General features: G+C 37.8%; 2 protein-coding genes across 4 annotated transcripts in view; one reads left to right on the forward strand and one right to left on the reverse strand.

The window, feature by feature from the left end:
- Positions 1 to 11391, reverse strand: part of LOC122058664 (3-oxoacyl-[acyl-carrier-protein] synthase, mitochondrial) — a 33934-nt gene extending 22543 nt beyond the window's left edge. The window contains exons 1-7 of one of the 3 annotated variants that reach the window (XM_042621314.1): positions 11046 to 11375; positions 10702 to 10967; positions 9228 to 9332; positions 9061 to 9132; positions 8868 to 8954; positions 8208 to 8359; positions 1189 to 1269 (exon numbers count right to left, since the gene is read on the reverse strand). In XM_042621314.1, coding sequence (XP_042477248.1) covers positions 1189 to 1269; positions 8208 to 8359; positions 8868 to 8954; positions 9061 to 9132; positions 9228 to 9332; positions 10702 to 10967; positions 11046 to 11169 — 887 coding nt within the window. In that variant the 5' untranslated portion in view covers positions 11170 to 11375. Of the gene's footprint in view, positions 1 to 1188; positions 1270 to 8207; positions 8360 to 8867; positions 8955 to 9060; positions 9133 to 9227; positions 9333 to 10701; positions 10968 to 11045 lie in introns of all 3 variants that reach the window. The other 2 variants (XM_042621315.1, XM_042621316.1) reach the window with 2 other exon arrangements.
- A 3671-nt stretch (positions 11392 to 15062) lies between these two features.
- The window catches only part of LOC122059156, a 23540-nt gene continuing 18302 nt past the window's right edge, over positions 15063 to 20300 (forward strand). The window contains exons 1-4 of the mRNA XM_042621839.1: positions 15063 to 15223; positions 15372 to 15991; positions 18152 to 18569; positions 19862 to 20292. Of these exons, the coding sequence (XP_042477773.1) occupies positions 15560 to 15991; positions 18152 to 18569; positions 19862 to 20292 (1281 nt within the window). The 5' untranslated portion in view covers positions 15063 to 15223; positions 15372 to 15559. The remainder of the gene's footprint in view (positions 15224 to 15371; positions 15992 to 18151; positions 18570 to 19861; positions 20293 to 20300) is intronic.

Consider the following 20300-nt stretch of genomic DNA (forward strand, 5'->3'; position numbering starts at 1 on the left):
TTTGGGGGGGGGGGGTGTGTGTGGGTGCAAGGGTGCAAGGGGAATTGGATCTGAACTCCCACTTCCCCCCCAGATCAAGTCCATCATTTCAATAGCCCATTTAGGGCTGATATATGAATTTCACATCCTTGAAATTGGAATTTAAAAGCCAAATTTAAGATGATGCTTATTGATAAAACCAAACACACTCAGTCCTAGACCGAACTTGCTAGTTCCTTCAAAGATCTCATATCACCACCTTTTCAAAGACATTAGGTAAAATAGAACCCGATCCCAATAGTGTTGGTTAGGGATATTTTGTTGATTCACCAAACATATCAGCATTAACTATTAACCCTCCCAAACGACTGCACTTGGGATAATGTTATGATATAAATCAAACTGTGCTCCAATCAAACTAAACCAAAATAATATTGATAAAAAAAGGGGTTGACAATTGACATGACAAAAATGTCAGTGACATAAATGAAACCTGCAAAAGAACGAATGCTCCTGGCACATTGATGGGATTCACTAACCAATAAAAACGATCAAAATTCTCTGAGTGTGGCAGCAATGTTATGGATGTCAAAACGGTACAAGATTAGGACTAGGCAACTCCAAGAAGGGCTCGGTTCAATTATGTGTATCATTATTTCATAGGGCCATCACTTGAAATTATTTTCTTAATGAATGCCAATCACATTCCAATTTCATAAAAATCCCCCAAAAATCCAACAACGAATTTCAAATGCACCCCTAAACTAATGAACCCAACTGAAATATTTCTTAAATTTATGAATTCCAAGTCCACAAGTCAGAACCCAAAGACCGAATCTAAGTCTCCACTTAAAGATAATAAGAAGGGAGAATCTCAATCCTTGAACATGAATTCAGGCATATGCTCACCATATTGTAGATTCAACCCCCACAATAAATGAGACTACCTAAGAGACATTTGGGGCCAAATCAACATGATAGGATTTTTAGAACACTCCGACCCCCCCCCCCAAAAAAAAAAATTGGAGGATAGAAAAGTAAAACCAAACAGTTGAGATCATCCGATTTTATTGATTTTCTCTTCTTTCAATCACCTGGGAGCAACCCATTCGCTCTAAGTTCCCAATCTACCACACCCATATACAGCTATTGTTAAGGATAAGAGAAGAGAACTCTCTCTAGATCTTTCACTTAAAAGCTAATTCTTACACAAATCCATCTCTGTCACAATCAAAGGGCCGTGATGCTTCATGTGGGGAAGAGTTATATTTAGTAGTCAAGGCCCTTGACCTGCATATGAAACAAATATTTCATTAATTAAAAACCGGATGAAATTAGTACCCCTAAAAAAATTCACAATCATGATAGGATAAGAATGCCAAGAGGAACAGAAACATGTTTCTCGATCGTGTTTAAATATGATTTCGGCTATAACTCTTCAATCTGATCTAAGTCTCAGTGACAACCCCACCAGCACATCAAACCCCCGGGGGGGGGGGGGTGTAGGGGTGGGAAAGGAAGTTGATATGTTATAGATTGCTGATTTAACTGCTTACACAAGATCTATTTTTATGCTCTCATGATATAACTCTTGTGACGTGCTAAATTCAAGGAAACATCATGCCTACCTAGCCACTCCCTCAGGAAGTTCAAAGAAATCACAGTTGAGAAATGAGAATACTTTATTAAGCATTCCTTTAAATTTTCATTCCATACAGAGCAGTCAAACCCACTTTCTTTCTTGATCTCTCGAGTTGAAATAAAAAGACAAAAATCTCTCTTTTCAACCCAAGACTGTTTCTTCGCCCTCAAAAGTCGAGCCTAATTTGTCGAGGGTATGATGCAGTTCCTAAATGCAGAAAAGAAAGAATTGCATATCAGAAAACCAGGGCCATCGATTGAATCAGAATTGGACCAAAAACTAAATCAGATTTGGACCCAGAAACTGGTCCAATTGACTAGATTCAAGTGTCCAGATTCAATGAATCTGGCAAAATTTAGATCTTAGTTTCCTGACCATATCAGGAAATTTTCCAGTCAAATCGTGGAGGCTATAAGCAGCTTATTTTCTTGTAATTATAGAGGCTGGATAGGGTTATTATATTCCAGCCCTGTTTTCCTTACTATTTTAAGTTGTTGGCATAGTTTAGGACACCCAAACATATCCTGTGATTGTAAGTGTTAGAGTCAGTTTGGGTTTTGTTTTCTTTGTAGTTTGCAGAATTAGAACTAAATATAAAGTCTACAGCATTACCAGATTGATTTAAGAAACAAAGTGGATTTGATTCTGTTCAGGTTCCGTGGATTCAGGAGTGGCTCCTGTAGATTCAAGGGTGATATTCTGCTGTGTGATATTTTCCTCCTCCTCCTCCATCAGTACTGGTGGGATTCCAGCCCTACAGATCAGGTGGCATTCCAGATTCTATCTTCTTCTTCTACTCCTCCTCTTCATCGGTTACAGGTCAAATTTGAACTTATGTTTCACTGTGCATACTAGTTTTTTCTCAACAAAACTCAACTCAGCCTTGTCCCAACTTAAGGCCTCCTTACCCTCCAGTCAACTCTATAAGTCATATTTGATACGAACCCTAAGCTATGCATGTCTTTCCTAAGCACTTCTCCCAGAGTCAATTTAAGTCCACCCCTGACTATTCTAGCTCCCTCAATCTTAATCAAATCACTCCTCCATACTAGGGCATCTAAAGGTCTCCGTTGTATATGGCCATGCCACCACAAACAACTCTCTCGTAACTTATCATGTATCGGGGCTACTTCCAAATCAGCTCTAATTTGTTCATTCCTTACTTTATGATTCCTAGTTTTACCACACATCCATCTCAACATCCTCATCCCGAATACACTGAGTTAATCTATATAATGTAGCCGCCCAACATTCTGCACCATGCATCATAGCCGATCGTATGACTGTCATTTAAATTTTTCATTTTTAAATCTTAACAGAATACGTCGATCACACAACACTTTGGATGCACCTCTCCACTTCATCAATCCTATTTTAATTCTCAATGTAACATCATCCTATATCTCTCCTTTATTGATGACTGAGCCTAGATACCTAAATAACCAACAACAACTACTCAGCCTTATGCCCTTATCCTAACTAAACGGGGTCAGCTACATGGATCCGTGCAATGGCAGAATAACAATAGTAATAGTAAAATGAAAGGACCACAGAAGCGCAACAACTCGGTATAACTCGCCTAAATGGGATCAACTACATAATTCTAGCCCTCCAATCAGCTCTACTCGAGGTCATACTAAGGACAAGACCTAAATTATGCATGCATTTCCTCACTACTTCTCCTACTGTCATTTTAGGCCTGCCCTAGTTCTTTTAGGTCCTTCAATCTGGATTAAATCACTCTTCCTTACTAGTGCATCCCAGGGCATCCATTGAACATAGGCCTGCCACCTAAAACGACTTTCTTGGAGCTTATCATGAATCGGGGCATCTCCCGAATCAGCTCTAATACAGTCACATTCCTTATTTTATCTTTCTTAGTTTTGCTACGCATACATCTCAACATCCACATCTCTATTACACATAGCCTATCTATATGGCTCCACTTAACTACCCAACATTCTTCCTCATACATCATAGCCAGTCTGATGTATGGATCCTAAAATAACCACTTTGTAGAATATCCCTTTCATCAATTTTCACTACCTCATTATCTGTCCTAATGTGACTCTCCTTCTACTTGTCTGAAAACCTTTTGATTCCAAGGTTGGTCTCTATATTTCAACTTGGCATTAATCCTTGCTTTTGTTTCATCCACCAAAACAATTTCATCAACAAAAAGCATACTCCAAGGGACCTGATCTTGAATGTCTCAGGTTAATACCTAAGATATGCGCAAAGCAATAAAGGTTTAAAGTTGATCCTTGATGTAATCCAATTGAAGTTGGGAATTCCTTACCTTGACCCCTACAGTTCTTACACTTGTCACTACACTATCTTCAACTATGTCCACATATTTACTTGAAACACTTCTGTACTCTGGTACCTACCAAATTAAATCTCTAAGGACTCTGTTATAAGATTTTTCTATGTCAATATAGACCAAATGGAGACCCTTATTGCAATCTCTAAATCTTTCATGAGTCTCATAAGTAAATAGCTTCTGTTGTGGATCTTCCTAGCATAAACCAAATTGGTTCTCCGTATAGTAGTTTCTTATCTCATGCGCGTTTCAATAACTCTATCCCATAATTTCATAGTATGACTCATTATTTTTATGCCCTCTATAGTTGTCACAACTCTGAAAATCACCTTTATTTTTTATAAATCAAAACCACAATGCTTCTCGTCCACTCATTTGCCATTTTCCTCAAACCCATAATCTTAGTAAACAACTTGATTAACAAGATAAACCACAGATTCCTAAGCTCTTCCACACTACCATTAGACCTCAGTAGGATCTGGTGCCTTGCCTACTTTCATCCTCCTTAAAAATTATTTTACTTCAAGCACCCTAATTTTTCGTATATATTTACGACATGTGATGTCTTAATGGGTAATGCAACTTTCCAAGACACTAAAACTCGAAATGTCATCATTTAGTAAGTTGTAGAAATAATTTTTCCATCTTTCCTGAATGTCCTCATCCCTTATTAGTACTTTATCATCTTTACCCTTAATGCATCTAAAATAGTCAAAATCTTTGCTATTCCTTTCCCTCATTTTAGTTATCATATAGATAGTTTTTTTCCCTTCCTTTGTGCTCAAATTGTTATAAAGATACTAATTTTCTTCACTCTTGCTTTTCTCACAATCTTGACAGTTTTATTTCTAGCAAATTTATACCTTTTCAAACCCTCTACATCCTTATTCCTTTACCGTGTCTTAAAACTAGCTTTCTTAGCCTTAATGGTTGCTTGAACCTCATCATCCCACCAACAAGTCTCCGGTCTCCTTGGATGAATGATGCTTTCCTTTAGATTCTCCTAGGACATATCTTCAGCAACCTTCTTGGTACAAGTAATCATCTAGTTCCACATTGTATAAGTGTCTCCATCAAAGTCCCACCTTCCACGTTTGACCAATTTATCCATAAATGACTTCAAGTTTTCTTCCATCGCCTTATCCTAGGCATGGAACTAAATCTCGGACATCTCTACTAAAATTTCGGCCTTGGACCCCGAGGCAAAACCTAGTTTGTGGAAAATCTCAGAAATTTCAGAAAAATACCTGATTTCAGCGAAATTTCAGTAAGTTTCTAGCAATAGCTCAGAAAAAGCATACCTGGTTTCGGTGGCTTTGGCCCAAACCCAGGCCGAAACCCGAGATTTAGTTCCTTGATCCTATGACATGCTAGTGTTCTCTATTTTCATTAGTATGTTTTTTTTTATTGATATTCTGTAATGCTAAATAGATTCCTGTCTTGAGAAACTTTAGTTTACTATTCTGAAATATATTTCTGAATCTAATTATAGTTTCCAATTTAATACCTGAGTTCTAATCAACTTCTTCAAATCCTGGATTTCCCAAATTTGGTTTCTGATTTCATTCCCTTGTTTGGTTACTTACTTAATACCTTGAATGAATTCAGTTTTGAACCATTAAAACTCCTGCTACCGATTTCTTAGATTTGTCTAGGTTTTCAAGTCTCCTAGTGATACTCTACTTCTTCCATATCTTGGCATCGGACCACTAGATTTGAATCATACTTTGCTGGATTGTTCTCCATGTCAAATAGATCAATCAACCAAAGTTTTAACTTAATCATATCTGTTTTAATATATTAATTGAATTCCTCTCTTGCTTATTTGGTTCCATCCCTGCGATTCTGGCTTATTTGAGGTTTTCTAAACTATAATCCATTAGGTGACTTGTATACCATATCAGGGTATTATTAATACCTAACTAGAAATCCCATCCTCAAGAGTGTTAAGGAGGGATAAAATTGTTTGGACCTGCTCGCCAACAAGATTGCTTCTTTGAGACTATCCTCTCACTTATTGATCCTAGGTTGGGGGCTTGGACCCTTTTCTTCTTAATTTTTTCTCTGTTTTCATTGCATCCGTTATCTCATGTATTGTTTATTATATCTTTTTCCTTAATCGTGGTATATGTGGGGTGAACTTCATCACAGCAATCAACAATACTAATAATGCTCTGATGCAGTAGCACTGCTTTGGACTGGTACGAACCCATTTGGAGGCCCATATCGAAATGAACTAAGTCCAACCATTCAACTATGGTTTTGATCCAGTAGGATATTTAGGAATTTATTTAATAGTTTGGGATTAATATTGTAACCTTCTATTTTATTTTATTCTGTTATATTATGGTAGAAGTTAGATACACAGGAGAGTCCTTATCGTCTTCAATTACTTTTTTTAAGGGAGTATTCTAATTAGAATCAGCTTCTATTTCTGTTTGGAGTTTGCTCTTCATATTGTGTAACCAACCAACGGTGGAATTAGAATGGAACAATCAGTTGGAGTTTGAAGTTCACCTAAGGGGCTGTGAGTTGCATGCAACCAGGTGGATCGATCCCCACCCTTTCTCCCTTTCTAGTTCCCTCTATTTCTTCCTTTGCTTCTTTTCCCTTCCCTATCTGTGATTCCCTGCTCTAGGCGACTTTGCAGAATAGTTAAAAACTTTGCCGAAATCTCCGTGAAATTTTGCTAATTTTACTAGTTTCGACATGCCCAAGCCAAAACAAGAGGTGAAACCCAGAAGCAGCACAATTTTCAGTTGGAATTTTGCTAATTTGTTAATTTCAGTCATTTCGGTTGACATATCGCTAATTTCGGTCATTTTGATCATGTCTATATTGCAGACAAAAATGCATTGTTTCGTCTTTCAATCATTTCGGCTGTTTGCCCCCCAGGATGCCAAGAGAAACTAACGGTAAATAATGCACTGTCTCGGTCGAAACTTTGCTAATTTTGATCTGACTGAAATACGAGTTTTTGAACCTTGCTTAGCATCAATCACGATCTGGGATTGAGTCCTCTCATTCCTCCTACTTTCTCTTTCATACTTTGGGCCTACTTTATCAGTCTAGTACAACTCAACCCCTTGGGTATCATTCCTAAAAGTCTAAAACCCCCTCTATGAGATAAACCCGAACCCAGAATCGAGTTACTTCCTTACCCCCTATAGCAATTTCAGAACTTGATAGTTTGATTGACACTTGCCGCTGGTATGTCCATTACGTAGATTGATAGAGATCTGGTTGTGACGACTACCTACCAGAAATTTCATGTTGATCCATGAGGGTGTGTGAGAGTTGAACCTCTGAAATCCTACCCTGGTTACCGCTGGTTCCCTATTATCAAATAGTAGAAGAAGGTAGTGATTAAAGTTATGCATATGCCTTTGATGTTTAAGTTGTTTCTACTTTATATCCCCTTGGACCTAAAATTACAGAATTTCCCTCCTCCTTTAAGTTTAATCCTTGGTTTTTCCCATCCAGCTACCTTACTCTTAAGGGCTTGACTTGTATCGAAAAATTACAGAATTGCCATCAAAAGTAATATTTGAGTTGTCTATCACTTGGGAGGGCTCATAAGCAAATACCATCATGCTCTAATCTCAATCAATTTATGTTATACTGTGAGTTTCTGCTAATAATATCAAATGAACCAGCAAAGTTGATTTGAATAGAATTTTCTAATTAGGGTTTGATGCAAGTCAAATTTTCTTTGCTCTTGCATGAAATTGTTATTTCTAATTACTGTTGCTGGGGTTTATGAAATGGTGAAAAGATGTTTCATGTCCCTTAGACCCTTTCTCTTTCCCCTTTACTTTCTTCATTTTTTAAACCTACTTTGCTGAATGGCAGAAAAATGGATCCCTATTTGAAAGGGATATACCTATTAGTTTGACTAGAAAATCACCAGTGTTCAAATTTGGATGAAAATCATCAATATCAAAAATAAATCATCACTTTACTTTGATTCTGGCATATCAATAATTAAAACTCCAAGTTAACAGTAAAGAAATAGTAAAGAATCTTGATAAATATGGAGATAGCATTACCATAAACTCCTGCAGCTTTGGTCGCACGCTATTTCGATTTCATTTCTATTCTTTTTTTACATCTTAGCTAACAAATTTAAATTAAAGTCGGTAGTTAACTATTCAAGTAGTGTGGGAAGAACAAATGAGAAAGATTATAGTAACTTCAAGTAGGATCATTTCTGCAGCAGAAACACTCAAAGGCATCAAACCAGATGAAATTGATTATAATTACCTACAAAATCCTGCTATTGACAAAGCATCAATGCTAGACTCTGTTCCTCCAGCTACCACAACATCAGCATCTCCAAACTGGATCATTCTTGCAGCATCACCGATAGAATGCGCACCAGTAGCACAAGCTGTTACTGCAGCATGGTTTGGTCCCTAGAATCATGCTTTAGACTTTGCAACAATTCCTTGCACTTGAAATAACATATTGAAGATTTGAAAATATTAAGAACACATGATGATCCCAGATTTGTTGAAGAATATGAGAGGTAAACCATATATCTGGCCATAATTTGTGAACTAATTGATCCTAGTATTCAATTGGTAGGTCAAATCATTAAGGGCACAATCCTAACTCCACACCAACCTGACACAACAAACCACTTAACTGATGGACCTTATCAAATTTAATCCTCTCTTCTTCTTTTTTCCCTCCTTTTCTTCTTTACTTATGGAGTAGGGGTTCTGGGGATAAAATACCTCATGCTCAAAAAACATGAGCAAATTGACAATTCAAGGGAAGTCAAAATATAATATTGCAGATATGAGGAATACAAGAGGTGAACACCAACTGATAACACTATTTGATAAGCCCACAAGTGTAAGCCACCAATAAACTCATTGACATCTTTATTATCATTACGCATCTTATGTAATCAGGCACCTGGAATCCGTATTTGATGCTCACATGACCTGCTGCCATGTTGATCAATATCCGTGGGACAAAAAATGGACTGAGCCGGCGTAAACGCTGCAATGGAAAATAATAATAAATTTATATTGCATTATAGCCAAAACCACAAATGTCTTATATATTTGGTGTTATGACAAACAGTCAGTCGTAGCAATCAACCAACCTTCTCGCAGATCATCTGTGCCGCCTCTAAAATGTCACTAATGCTTCCAATACCCCCACCTATGGAAACACCCTGGTGATCTTTATGTTAACAAATTATAAGGTACAGAGATCACTGAACAGCTCTGAAGACATTATCATGTGATTTTCAAACAAGTGAACACTCACCGTCCGTTCTTTCTTATCCTGTTCAGATGGAAACCAATTTGCATCTTTCAGAGCTTCATCACTGGAACACAGTGCATAGCCTATGAACCTTGCAATGGATCTATCCTGAGCAAGGAGGGAAAAGAAGCTTGTAGAAACACAAAATATGATAGCACATCAGGAATTACAGACCTAACAAAAGCAATCACATAGGTCAAGGGAGAAATTGTGTACTACTAGTCCAAATCCAAGCAGAAGTTCAACTCACAATTGTGGCGCCAATTACAGCCCAGAATTGTGCATTTAAGAGAAGGGGCAGAATCAAGATTTAATCAGAGTAAGTGACACCATTGCAAACAAATGTGTTTCAATTATGGATATAGTAGACTTCTCCATTAAATGGGGAACACATGCATAAACCCAAAGGGATGCATACGAAAAATGCAGATAAATAACTAGAAACACAAGCTCAATGTACACGAGATGTGTTTCCCAAGGGGACTAAACATCGTTGCCTACTTCCACTAGTTAATTGCAGTTCATTTCCCATGACACAGTGTACATTTTCTTCGCCATCTTCCATACATCTGCAATTCCACATTTTTAATCTTTTAGGGGTCATTTCCAATGTTTTCTTGGTGATGTCTGTTTGGGTTTTTTATAGGCTTAACTGATCCACAATGATCTATTGGGCCCACGTTAATCTGGACCACTCCAAGTGGGGTATAGCTGGCCCAACCCATTGTGGCAATGCACTAGAGTTTTAGGGATTTTATTATAAATAGAAGTTAATGGTCCTTGTAGCTGTCACTTTTACCTTTCATGGTTTTGGAAGCATCAACTCCCCTCACAAACGTTAATGCATACGAGAGAGAATTTTGAAGGTTCTTCATCGTTGTCCTCATGGGACTGTTCTCTGGCTGTTTTATGCACAACAGATATGTCTGTTCTCCCATTACTTTTTTGTTGATCGTGTTTTTGTTTCTCTATGTGGTTTTCCTCCATTTGGGTTTGAGATCCAAACCCTAGGCTGTTCTAACAGGTATGTTTGTTCTCCCATTACTTTTTTGTTGATCGTGTTCTTGTTGCTTTGTGTGGTTTTCCTCCATTTGGGTTTCAGATCCAAACCCTAGGTTGTTCTAACAATGTCCAACTCAACCACCTCACTGGAAATGGTGAGTAAAAGAGTCGCTAAAAGCAACTATTGAATTGCTTTGACAGACATAGAAATGCCAGATGAATGGGACTTATGAATGCAGTAAAATTATAGGTTTGAGTGTCCAGTAAGTAAGCTCTGCGTATCCATGTACAAGGATCATGTGGAGAGAAAAATGCCCTTTTCTCAACAATAATCGAGTTTTGAGTACCAAATCAGAAACATTGAACTGAAAAGTGAAAAAATAAAATAAAAAATATGGTTCGACAAACTGAAGTGGTAAACAAATAAGGACAACAACAAAACAAAAACAAAAACAAAAAAAATATTGCAAGTAACCTTGGAATTCTGCCACAAGTCTTCATTAAATTCACCCGGCTTGGTTCCACAAGGCACAACAGCAGCTATTTTGGATGGCAACTGATCAAGCGTATGAACCTGCATTTCGTTATCGAACCCATTCATCTTGAGATCTTCCGGCGAAAGCGCCCTAATTCCACAATCGCCCTGTACAAGTCGCTTCCATGTAGTTTCCACTCCACAGCCCAAAGGTGTAACCATCCCTAACCCTGCAAATTCTTTTCTATATTCACACATAGCTCGATCTAATAACATTAAATTTAGGTTTAGTTCCAAAACAACCCCGGATGTTTGGGAGAATGGGGAGAGGTGCTAAGGATTACCAGTAACAACAACTCTTCGTTGCGGAACAATAGGAGGAGGCCCAAAATCTTGAGATGCAGACGAGAAGCATCGATTGATTTTAACACGACTGCGAATCAGTCGAAACAACGAAGTCATCGCCATGGCTTCGACGACCCAATGTGCTCGAAGTACAAGCCTAGAACTGTTTCATACCATTCGCGTGCCCCGTTGCTGCTTCGGCTTGGAAGAGGGAACTGTGAAGTGAGAAGCATGGGTTGAGGAATCGGATCGGGATCGGCCCTGTCCAGTCCTGATTATTTGCCGATGCTGTATCGCTGAATCGGTACAGACGAAAGGTTAAAGGACCAGTTTTCTAAAGGTGAAATTGGCTACATCCACATGGATAACAAAAACAGATGTACGTCCTGGTGCCGCGGGCAATGGGAAGGCATAGGCATGCTAGCATCTTCAACACCGTCTTTTTGCTTTCGATATTTCTAGGCATAGGCACACACTATCAACACGATCTTTTTACCTTCGATATTTCTAGGCATAGGCACACACTATGGGGTGAAATTCTCCACCCAAAAGGAAAAAAAAAAGAGTTATCAATGATTGGATGCCATTATATATTGTAAATTAAGCTAAAAACATTAATTTTACACATATATTAAGCAAAAAAATATTGAATTTGCATGTATCTTAAGCGCACTTTAGCTTCTCTTATCATCTAATATTTTTTTTTTTTTCTTAATAGGGGGTGGGGGTGGGGGTGATCATTAACTAAACCAGAAGGAAACACATTATCATCTAAATGTAGCATAAGTTTATCTGATCAAGCCCTATTGGTCAAATGATGAGCTACTATATATAATCATGTTGAAGAAAATTTGCAGCTTTAAAAATGTTCAAATAGTATTTGATATTCAAAAAAAAAAAAAAAAAAAATCTTCCATGGCTAGCAATCTGTTCTCCCATCTAGTAAATCAAATAAGCTCTGACAATTAGTCCACATGGTGCCACTTATGATTCTTAATTCACTTGCTTTTTGCACTCCCTCGAGCAATCTTCTCACCTCATTTTTTGTGCGATTGTAACCTTTTATAATTACTTATTGTTTTATTCTCATAATTTATTTATTGTAGGGGTAAGGAGGGATTTTAAAATAATTTGAAAGAAATTGTTATTATGTCATTATTAGAAGTTCCACATGACATATCAAACCTCATTCGAATATACATATATATTGTGTTAGACTAAACGGGCAATTTTTGCTTACTAATCTTGGTTACAACAAGTTCTTTATTGTTTTTTAGTGGTACTTTACACATTGTATCTAACTTGCCATTTGAAAAATATTTGAGCTATCTTAGAAACCTTTTGAAGTGAACAAATAAAGGAAATATTTTATTTAAAATTTTAATTAAATCATCGAAAAATGAAGGTCAATAGGCTACGTGGAGCTTGCGCCTAGACATAAGAAGGGGGGAATGATCCCCAACCCCCCATGAAATAGAAATCCACCTTTGTTGGATGCCTCTACATGTGCTCTCATTGGTCTCTATGCTAGTGCAGAGGTCACACATCTTAGCATAAAGAGTCAAAAGTCATGATTTTTCTTTTGATAGTTAGAACTTTTAAAGTACCCTTGGAATCCCATCTTATTGTAATGATAACAGGTTTTGTTATTTGTTTTTTTCTTTTTTTTTTCCTTTCTTTTGTATTTTTTGTATTTTTTTGATTTATTTTTGCTTTTTTGAATGAATGGTAATAGTTGTTGAATAGATTCTTCATTGCCATAGCTGCAGGAAAATTTCGTTAAACTCTTAAAGCATTTACACACATGTGAGACTCATGTGAGCAAGTGGTAAAGGGGAGGATAGAGAGGTCATTCTATATATATTTGTAAGAGAGAGAGGGATAGAAAACTTCTTTCTTGACATATTTAACTAGATGGAGGTTTGCTCCCAAGTCTCATGATCCCCAAGCCAGCACTTAGGCCAATGCAAGAGCACAAATGGGCGTCCACATAGGTTAGGGGTATCAATTTTGAGCCCTCGCCGGTAGGCCCGATCGATCCCAACACGTTTACGGCCCGACCTTGACCTGCCCGTTTAATAAATGTGTCGGGCATGTTTATTAAACGGATGTTCATGGTGTAAGTAGCTAGCCCATCGAGCACCCGACTGAACCGACACATTTATATGCTAGACTTGAACCCACTCGTTGTAGCCCGACCTAATCCGACCCCTTTATTACTACATAAAATTCTTATTTTGCCACTACTAGTAAGAAATAAATTAAGCTTCTTACCCTTTGCTTTGTAATAAGATTTGATTTAATTAAGCTTTATTTTGTAAGTTGTAAATGTCATAATTTATTATTTTTCTTTGTAAGAACAATCATAATTTCATATCATTTATCTTTTTTATTAAAGATTTACCTCACATATTTTTTGGCATTCAACCCACTAAAAAACATAAATTTTATGGTAGGCACGTTCAAAGCCCGTATAGAGCATGTTTAGACTAAAATATGTTTGTAGCTTGGTTAAGGCCCGATTAAAGCCCTACACCAACAGGCCTGATTATAAATCATATCATGCCCCCAAAGCTAAACCCATTTACTTAAATGGGCGTTCACGGTGGAAGACTTCCAAGTGGTCAAGCTCGATCGAGACCGACTCGACCCGACCGATTGACACCCCTAACATAGGTAGTAGGGTGTTCTTTACATATGACCATGTGTTTGGGTGTAAGAGGCACGATCATAGAATGGTCTTTTCCCTATCTAACTTTTGATGAGGAGTTTTTTGTCTGGAAAAGTGGCTACGTAAGGGTGTCAATATGTAATTGAAACCGTTTACCGGAATCGAAACGACCTGTTATAATCGAATCGAACCACACCATAGTAAATTGATCCGTTTTGGTTTTATAGGCCATAATTCCGGTTCAAAATCGAACCAAATCATAAAACCGATGGTTAACTGACACCTAGTATTAAAGACTTAAAATGTTTTGAAATTCAACGGGTCTTTAAAAAAGTACGGGAGAACAAAAAAAAAAAAAGTGAAGTACTAACCGAAAATGGAAGCTTCATTCCAACAATCACACTTATTGATTTTCTAATTTATAGGATAAAAAAAAAAAAACGAAGTACTAACCGAAAAGGAAGCTTCACTTTCACACAATCACACTTATTGATTTTATAATTTATAGAATCATAGTTAATTAGTTATAATATATGTAGTATTTTACATATAATGAATTACTTGGCAAAATAAATGTATATTGTCTTAACTATTTAGGAAATTTAATATATGTAAGATTCACACTAGTTGTAGGATGCAAACCATTTTATAAAATGACACTATTAACCCCATGTAAACTGGTTGTGAACCAAATAACAAAAACGGATTAAAAACCACTAAAACCGAAACTGGATGAAAACGATTTTGATTTCACCTTATTCCTATCAAGTGCGATTTTGGTTTTACCTTATCAAAATGTGAACCGAATCAGAGCCGACTGAATAACCAAAACCGCACTGTTTGACAACCCTATATGGCTAGGCTAGCACCTTGATATATCTCTCTCCTTTATCCATGAGGGTAGAAAATAGCATTTCATGGAGAATAAGAGAGAGACACATGGGAGCATTACCTAATATAAATCATTAATGTGATTTCACTCAATCATGCTGATAAATTTATTCTCAATTGTGTCTCTAACTATAGTTTTATAGTTTTAAGAGGCAATTGGTGTCTTGTTATGTTTGAATAAATAAAAGACCTTTCATACGTTAATAATTTCCTTTTTTAATATCTTTAACATATTTTACTTTGATTTCTATTTTTATTTTTTTGGTAAGAAGATCTATATTAGAGTGGCAAGTATAAACACCAAGAATTTAGCACGTGTTTTAAGGGGACACGTGATGCGGCACTGGATTTTTGCACGAGTGACACCTACAAAATAGAGAGCGGAGATGAAGAAAGGAAGTAGAAAAAGACCCTTTAAAAACTATTTATTTACACAAGGACCATTGCGTTCTACCATAGTACTAATCTATTTCGTCGACTCGACTCTCTCCTCCCGTTAAAAACCCGGCTTTAGTCGCTCGCTCGCTCGCGATTTATTATCTCATCTCTCTCTGTGCTCACTTCTTCCTACTCTCTCTCACCACAGCGTTGTATCCTCAAATACCCGCCAAAAAGGTTTATAAACGGATCAAAGTTTTTTAAATTTTCAAAATTTTCCCACGTTCTGTCGTGTTTCCTTGCTCTCACTGTCTTCTCTTTCTCTTCCTAGGGTTTCTGGTTCTCTCCTCACTCATCCATGGCGTCTGATCTGTCTCCTGTGCAGGTTTGTACTTCGATTCAAGGTATTCTGAGGTCCAATTCGACGGGGAACGGCGGTCCTATGCGAATATCAGGCGTTGGAGTGTGTGATTTATATCCAACGACGCGTACGGACGGGTTTGTTCGGGTTCGTTCTTTTTGTGCAGACGTTGAGATCTTTCGGTGGATGAGGGCTTGAAGAATTGTTCAGGGATGGATCCGGCAGGTTTCGAGGCCGTGGTCCAACCAGGGAGTTCGGAGAAGTCATTAGCATCAGTCGGCGATAAGAGGCCGGCGGAGAACGAAGATGATCTTGATACCGGTGGGAGGTTGCATAAGAAGGCTAGAGGAGATTCTAGTAAAGATATGAAGAAGGTTGCGGAGATTGTTCTGGTTTTGTCGGCTATGGGAAAGATGCGTGGTGGGAGGAATCCCACCGATGTGGAGAAAAGGCTCATGGAGGAAGCTAGACAGAAGCTGGCGGAGATGTGTGAAGCAATGGCTCCGAAGGATATCCTTCCTAAGGATGCTGTTAAGGTTGTAATTGAGGATCTTGGGCTCAATAATGGGTCGAAAGATCAGCGGTTAGGATTTCGTCCTCCTAAGATGTCTATCGCGGAGAGGTTGTTGATGACAAAGAGAAAGGTGGGTTGTGTTTGAATTTTGATGCTTTGGACATATCCATTTAGTTTACAGTTGATCGCAATTTTTTCCCATCTTTTATACCCAAACTTCTGTTATCTTGAACATATTGGGGGACGCGCGTATTAATTTTTTGTAGGTTGTGAGTATCGCTCTAATTTTCCATTTTATACTCAAAAGTTGAAATTACAAATAGTAAGCATGACAGTAGAGGAAGGGGAATGGAATGATACAGGGATACTTGTACAATGATGGGGTAAACTGAAAGATTACAAGTGTGTTCTTCAACGCATGCCATTGCTGATTCAAGTGTTAGCTGCAGATGCTTATATAATGATGAGGGTAAACTGAAAGATTACAAATGTTTTCTTCAACGCATGCCATTGGTAATTGAGGTGTTAACTGCAATATTTGTGACTGTTTTGGAAGCTTGATCTATTGGATCCCGAGCTTCCTTATATGAAATTTTCTTCAAATAATTGAATTTTTTAAAGTGCTCCTACAGATGAAAACTATTTGACCACTGGCAGATCTAGTGGATATATATCTTTCCAATATACGGATTTGTCAGGGATATGTAATTTGCTTTTTGGAATATTTTAGCTGAATTAACAAAGAATAATTTCTTTAAGTGTCTGTACATTTGGAGCATTTAGTGGACATGCAATTCATAGCATGCACAAATTTAGAAAGGATGCGTAATTTTTCTATATTTGAATATGCGTCTGAACTGAGAAGTTATAAGCATGTACATATATAAAGATATGTAGATGGATGGCTTTACTTCAGTTTTTTTTTTTTTTTTTTTTTTCGGGGGGTGGGGAGCTAGTAATAGTTGGTTGGCTAGATCATTTTGTGTTGATTCTTAATTTATGGCGATTCTGGCTTGTTGTACAACACCATCCTGATTTTCTTATCCCCATTCAACCTGCTGACCCAATGAAGAAGAATGAAACTTTGGCATGCTTTGCTGTCTGAGCATGTGAGGCATGTGTGTGTTTGCATCTCACTTTATAAAACCTTAGTGATAGTTGTGTTGGGAGCGACCTCTGTGTTATTTTCCTTCTTCACTTCTTTTGGATCGGTTATTGCCCAGGGCAGAGTTTATGAGCCACAGCAACCATATCATCCACCTTTTTGCTTTCATCTTTATCTACAGATTAAGAGAACTGATGCCTTTCTACCACAATTCTTGCAATGAAGTGTGTCTGCAACAAGCATTCTGAAGAATATCTTGACCTCAAAGCCATTCTATGGTAGGGCAGTTTGAATTTCTTGGTGGTACAAACATGATGATCATAAAATAAAAAAAGGTGTACCCAGTGCATGAGGCTCCCGCAACTGCAGGGTCTGGGAAGGGGTCATAACTTATGCAGCCTTACCCCTGCTTCGCAGAGGCTGTTTCTTAACTTGAACCTGTGACCACTTGATCACAATGGAGCAACCTTACCGTTGCACCAAGGTCCATACAGGCTGATCATACTCCAACTAAAGATAGTTTTGGTTTGGGTTGTGCTAGTCCACAAATAGAAATTCGACACATATGAACAATGAAACCTCTTATATAAAATAGAAACATGATTGACTGGTGATCTTGTTGAGACATTGACTATTAAGTGGTTCAAGTTACACATGATCATGAGAATAGATCATTGTCAGGTGGCCTGGAAATGTCAAACAGATGAAGATGAGATTGACAAGTATGAATGTAAAGGGGAAAAGCAAAGGAACAGTTATAATATAACAACAGTCATTCCTGAATACTTGAAGATGATGACTAACGAAGTGATTTTGTGATGTAAACTTCATCTTTGAGCCAGACAAAAGGGTTTCCTTGATTGGTGTTTGAACCTCTGGCAGTCTGCTAGAGAAGGGAGGAAGATGAAATGGAGGGTTTGGGGGTTTTCTCTCAGCTGGAGTGGTGGGAGCTGCCTTAAACTTGGCATTAGGGTTAGAGGAGATGTGTTATGTGATAATATCAATGGAGCTATCAACAAAAAATGCTACCATAAATTCATGAATTAACCATGTTGTAGTTTTACTTGTACTCTTGCCATCTTGCACACTTGCACACTTGAACTGGATTTTTTTCTTCTTTGGTGGGATATCAAAGTTTTCATGGCATTATTTTCATCTGATGTATCCTATTGATTTCTTCTCTAGATGGAAGAACCCAACAGATTCGCTGGCCAGTCTGGAACATACTCATCTCAATCATCGCAAGTAGGCTTCAGTGCAACGGTTGAAAGTCATGGTACATTGTCACAGGCGGCTCATATTTTTCCACCAGGAAAACCATGTCCCACACCAGTTTCTGTTGGAGTATTTCAATCTGGTCCAACGACAGTTCATGTTTCTGCTTTGTCTTCAACATCCTCAAAGAATCATGTTTCTGCTTTGTCTTCAACATCCTCAAAGAATCAGTTGCCTGTTAATGAAGTTCAGCCATCTGTGGTGTCCAGGGGATTGTCTAGCAGCTCACTAGAAAAAGATTCTTCCTTAACACTGCCTCGAACAGAAGCAGCACATTTCAGATTGGATGGAAGATTAAATGGGCCAGCTTTTGCATCCCAAGTTCGAGGTGCAGTCTGTTTTCCGACGTTTGTTTTAACTTTCAAGTGTAAAGAATGGTGAATAGCCTGTATCATTTGATTTCTATTTAAAGTACCTTAACTGTCCATTTTTGTTGTCATTGTTATCATTTATAGTTTACACTTAGTTATTCACATTCTAACCTTCTCTACAACTACTGTTTCTTTTCATTCTTTGTACTCCTTTGCCCCCATTTTTTCTCCTTAAGATGTTAAGAAATATTACCGTCAATGTCTTAAAAAGTAGCAGAGATGAGAATGTTAAGATGGATACGTGGAAAAACTAGGAAGGATAAAATAAGGAATGAACACATTGAGTTGATCTATGAGTCGCCCCAATCAATGACGAGCTCTGAGAAAGTTGTTTGAGATGGTATGGTCATGTTCAACGAAAGCCTAGGGATGCCCTAGTAAGGAGTAGTGATATGATGCCGATTGATGGAGCTAAAATGTCTAGCGGCAGCTGGGCAGGCCTAAAATGACCATGGGAGAAGTTGTGAGAAATGACATGCCTAGTTTGGGTTATATAAATGACCTTGGATAGATCCTATTGGAGAGTAAGGATTCATGTTGCCAATCCCATTTAGCGGATAGTCTCCTGACTTACTGGGTTGTGCCTCTTTCCTCTTTCATTTGTTCTTTTCGTCAATTTTCATTTTCTCTTCTCTTCTCACCACCCCTCCGGGGTTAGGCATCTCTTCATTCTCTGTTTAGACTTTAGACCATAGTTTTTCCTACTTTGTTTTGTGGGATCCATGTAGCTGACCCCATTAAGTTGGGATAAGGTGTAGTTTGTTATTGTTGTTATTGTTGTAATGTCTTAAAAAGTAGATTCAAATTAAATCTGTTTTTATTTACTATTTAGAAATGTTTTTTATGGAAAAGTATCTGGATTAGCTTTTTGATCCACTATCTTGACGAATGGTCAGAAACTTTAAGAGGTTCTCTTTATCTTGGAGTTTTGATGGACTTTTATTGATGCAATATTTGGAATTATCTATGCCTTTTGCTTCTTCCATTTGTGCCTTTAGAGGGTCTAAAATTATTGATCCATTTTTGGTAATTATTATATTTACTAGGCATATTAGTATTTTACTTCGACGGGAAACATATTGTCTTTGAAGGCAAATTGGGCAGTTGGGGTTGACTAATACTGTTTTCTGTTGTGTTTTTTTCTTCTCATGAGTGTTGCACTAATAACTTGAATGGCCTTTGCATGGCAATAAGCTCCAATGGTGCATTTTCTTCATTGGATATTTAGTTGATTATATTAATTGTATAGGTGCAGCAAATACTTCTGTTGATCACCGGTCGGTGGAAGCCCCTACCTTCTCCCGTCAACCCCAACCTTTTTCTGTAGCCGTATTTGGGCAGACAAACAAGGGGTCAGATCATACTCCAATAAAGGCTGAGGGATCTTCTAACATATGTAGCTCCCAAGTGTCCCTTCAAGCAGTAAAAGATCAAAGCTCTAAAGCCTCTGTAATTCAACCTGCATCCGGCAGCCTGCCAAGTGTACATCAACCTTCACAAGTTTTTTCACCTTTCAATAACTACAATGACATCGCAAGGAACGTTCAGAAGTTTTTGCAGCCAAGGCTTCCTGAGCATCCTAATTGGACTCCTCCTTCAGTTGAGTACATGAACAAGGCTGTAACTTGTCAAATATGTAAATCAACCATATGTGATGTAGAAAGTTTACTTGTTTGCGATGCTTGCGA

The sequence above is a fragment of the Macadamia integrifolia genome, chromosome 13, assembly GCF_013358625.1.
Source record: "Macadamia integrifolia cultivar HAES 741 chromosome 13, SCU_Mint_v3, whole genome shotgun sequence".
NCBI classification, from domain to species: domain Eukaryota; kingdom Viridiplantae; phylum Streptophyta; class Magnoliopsida; order Proteales; family Proteaceae; genus Macadamia; species Macadamia integrifolia.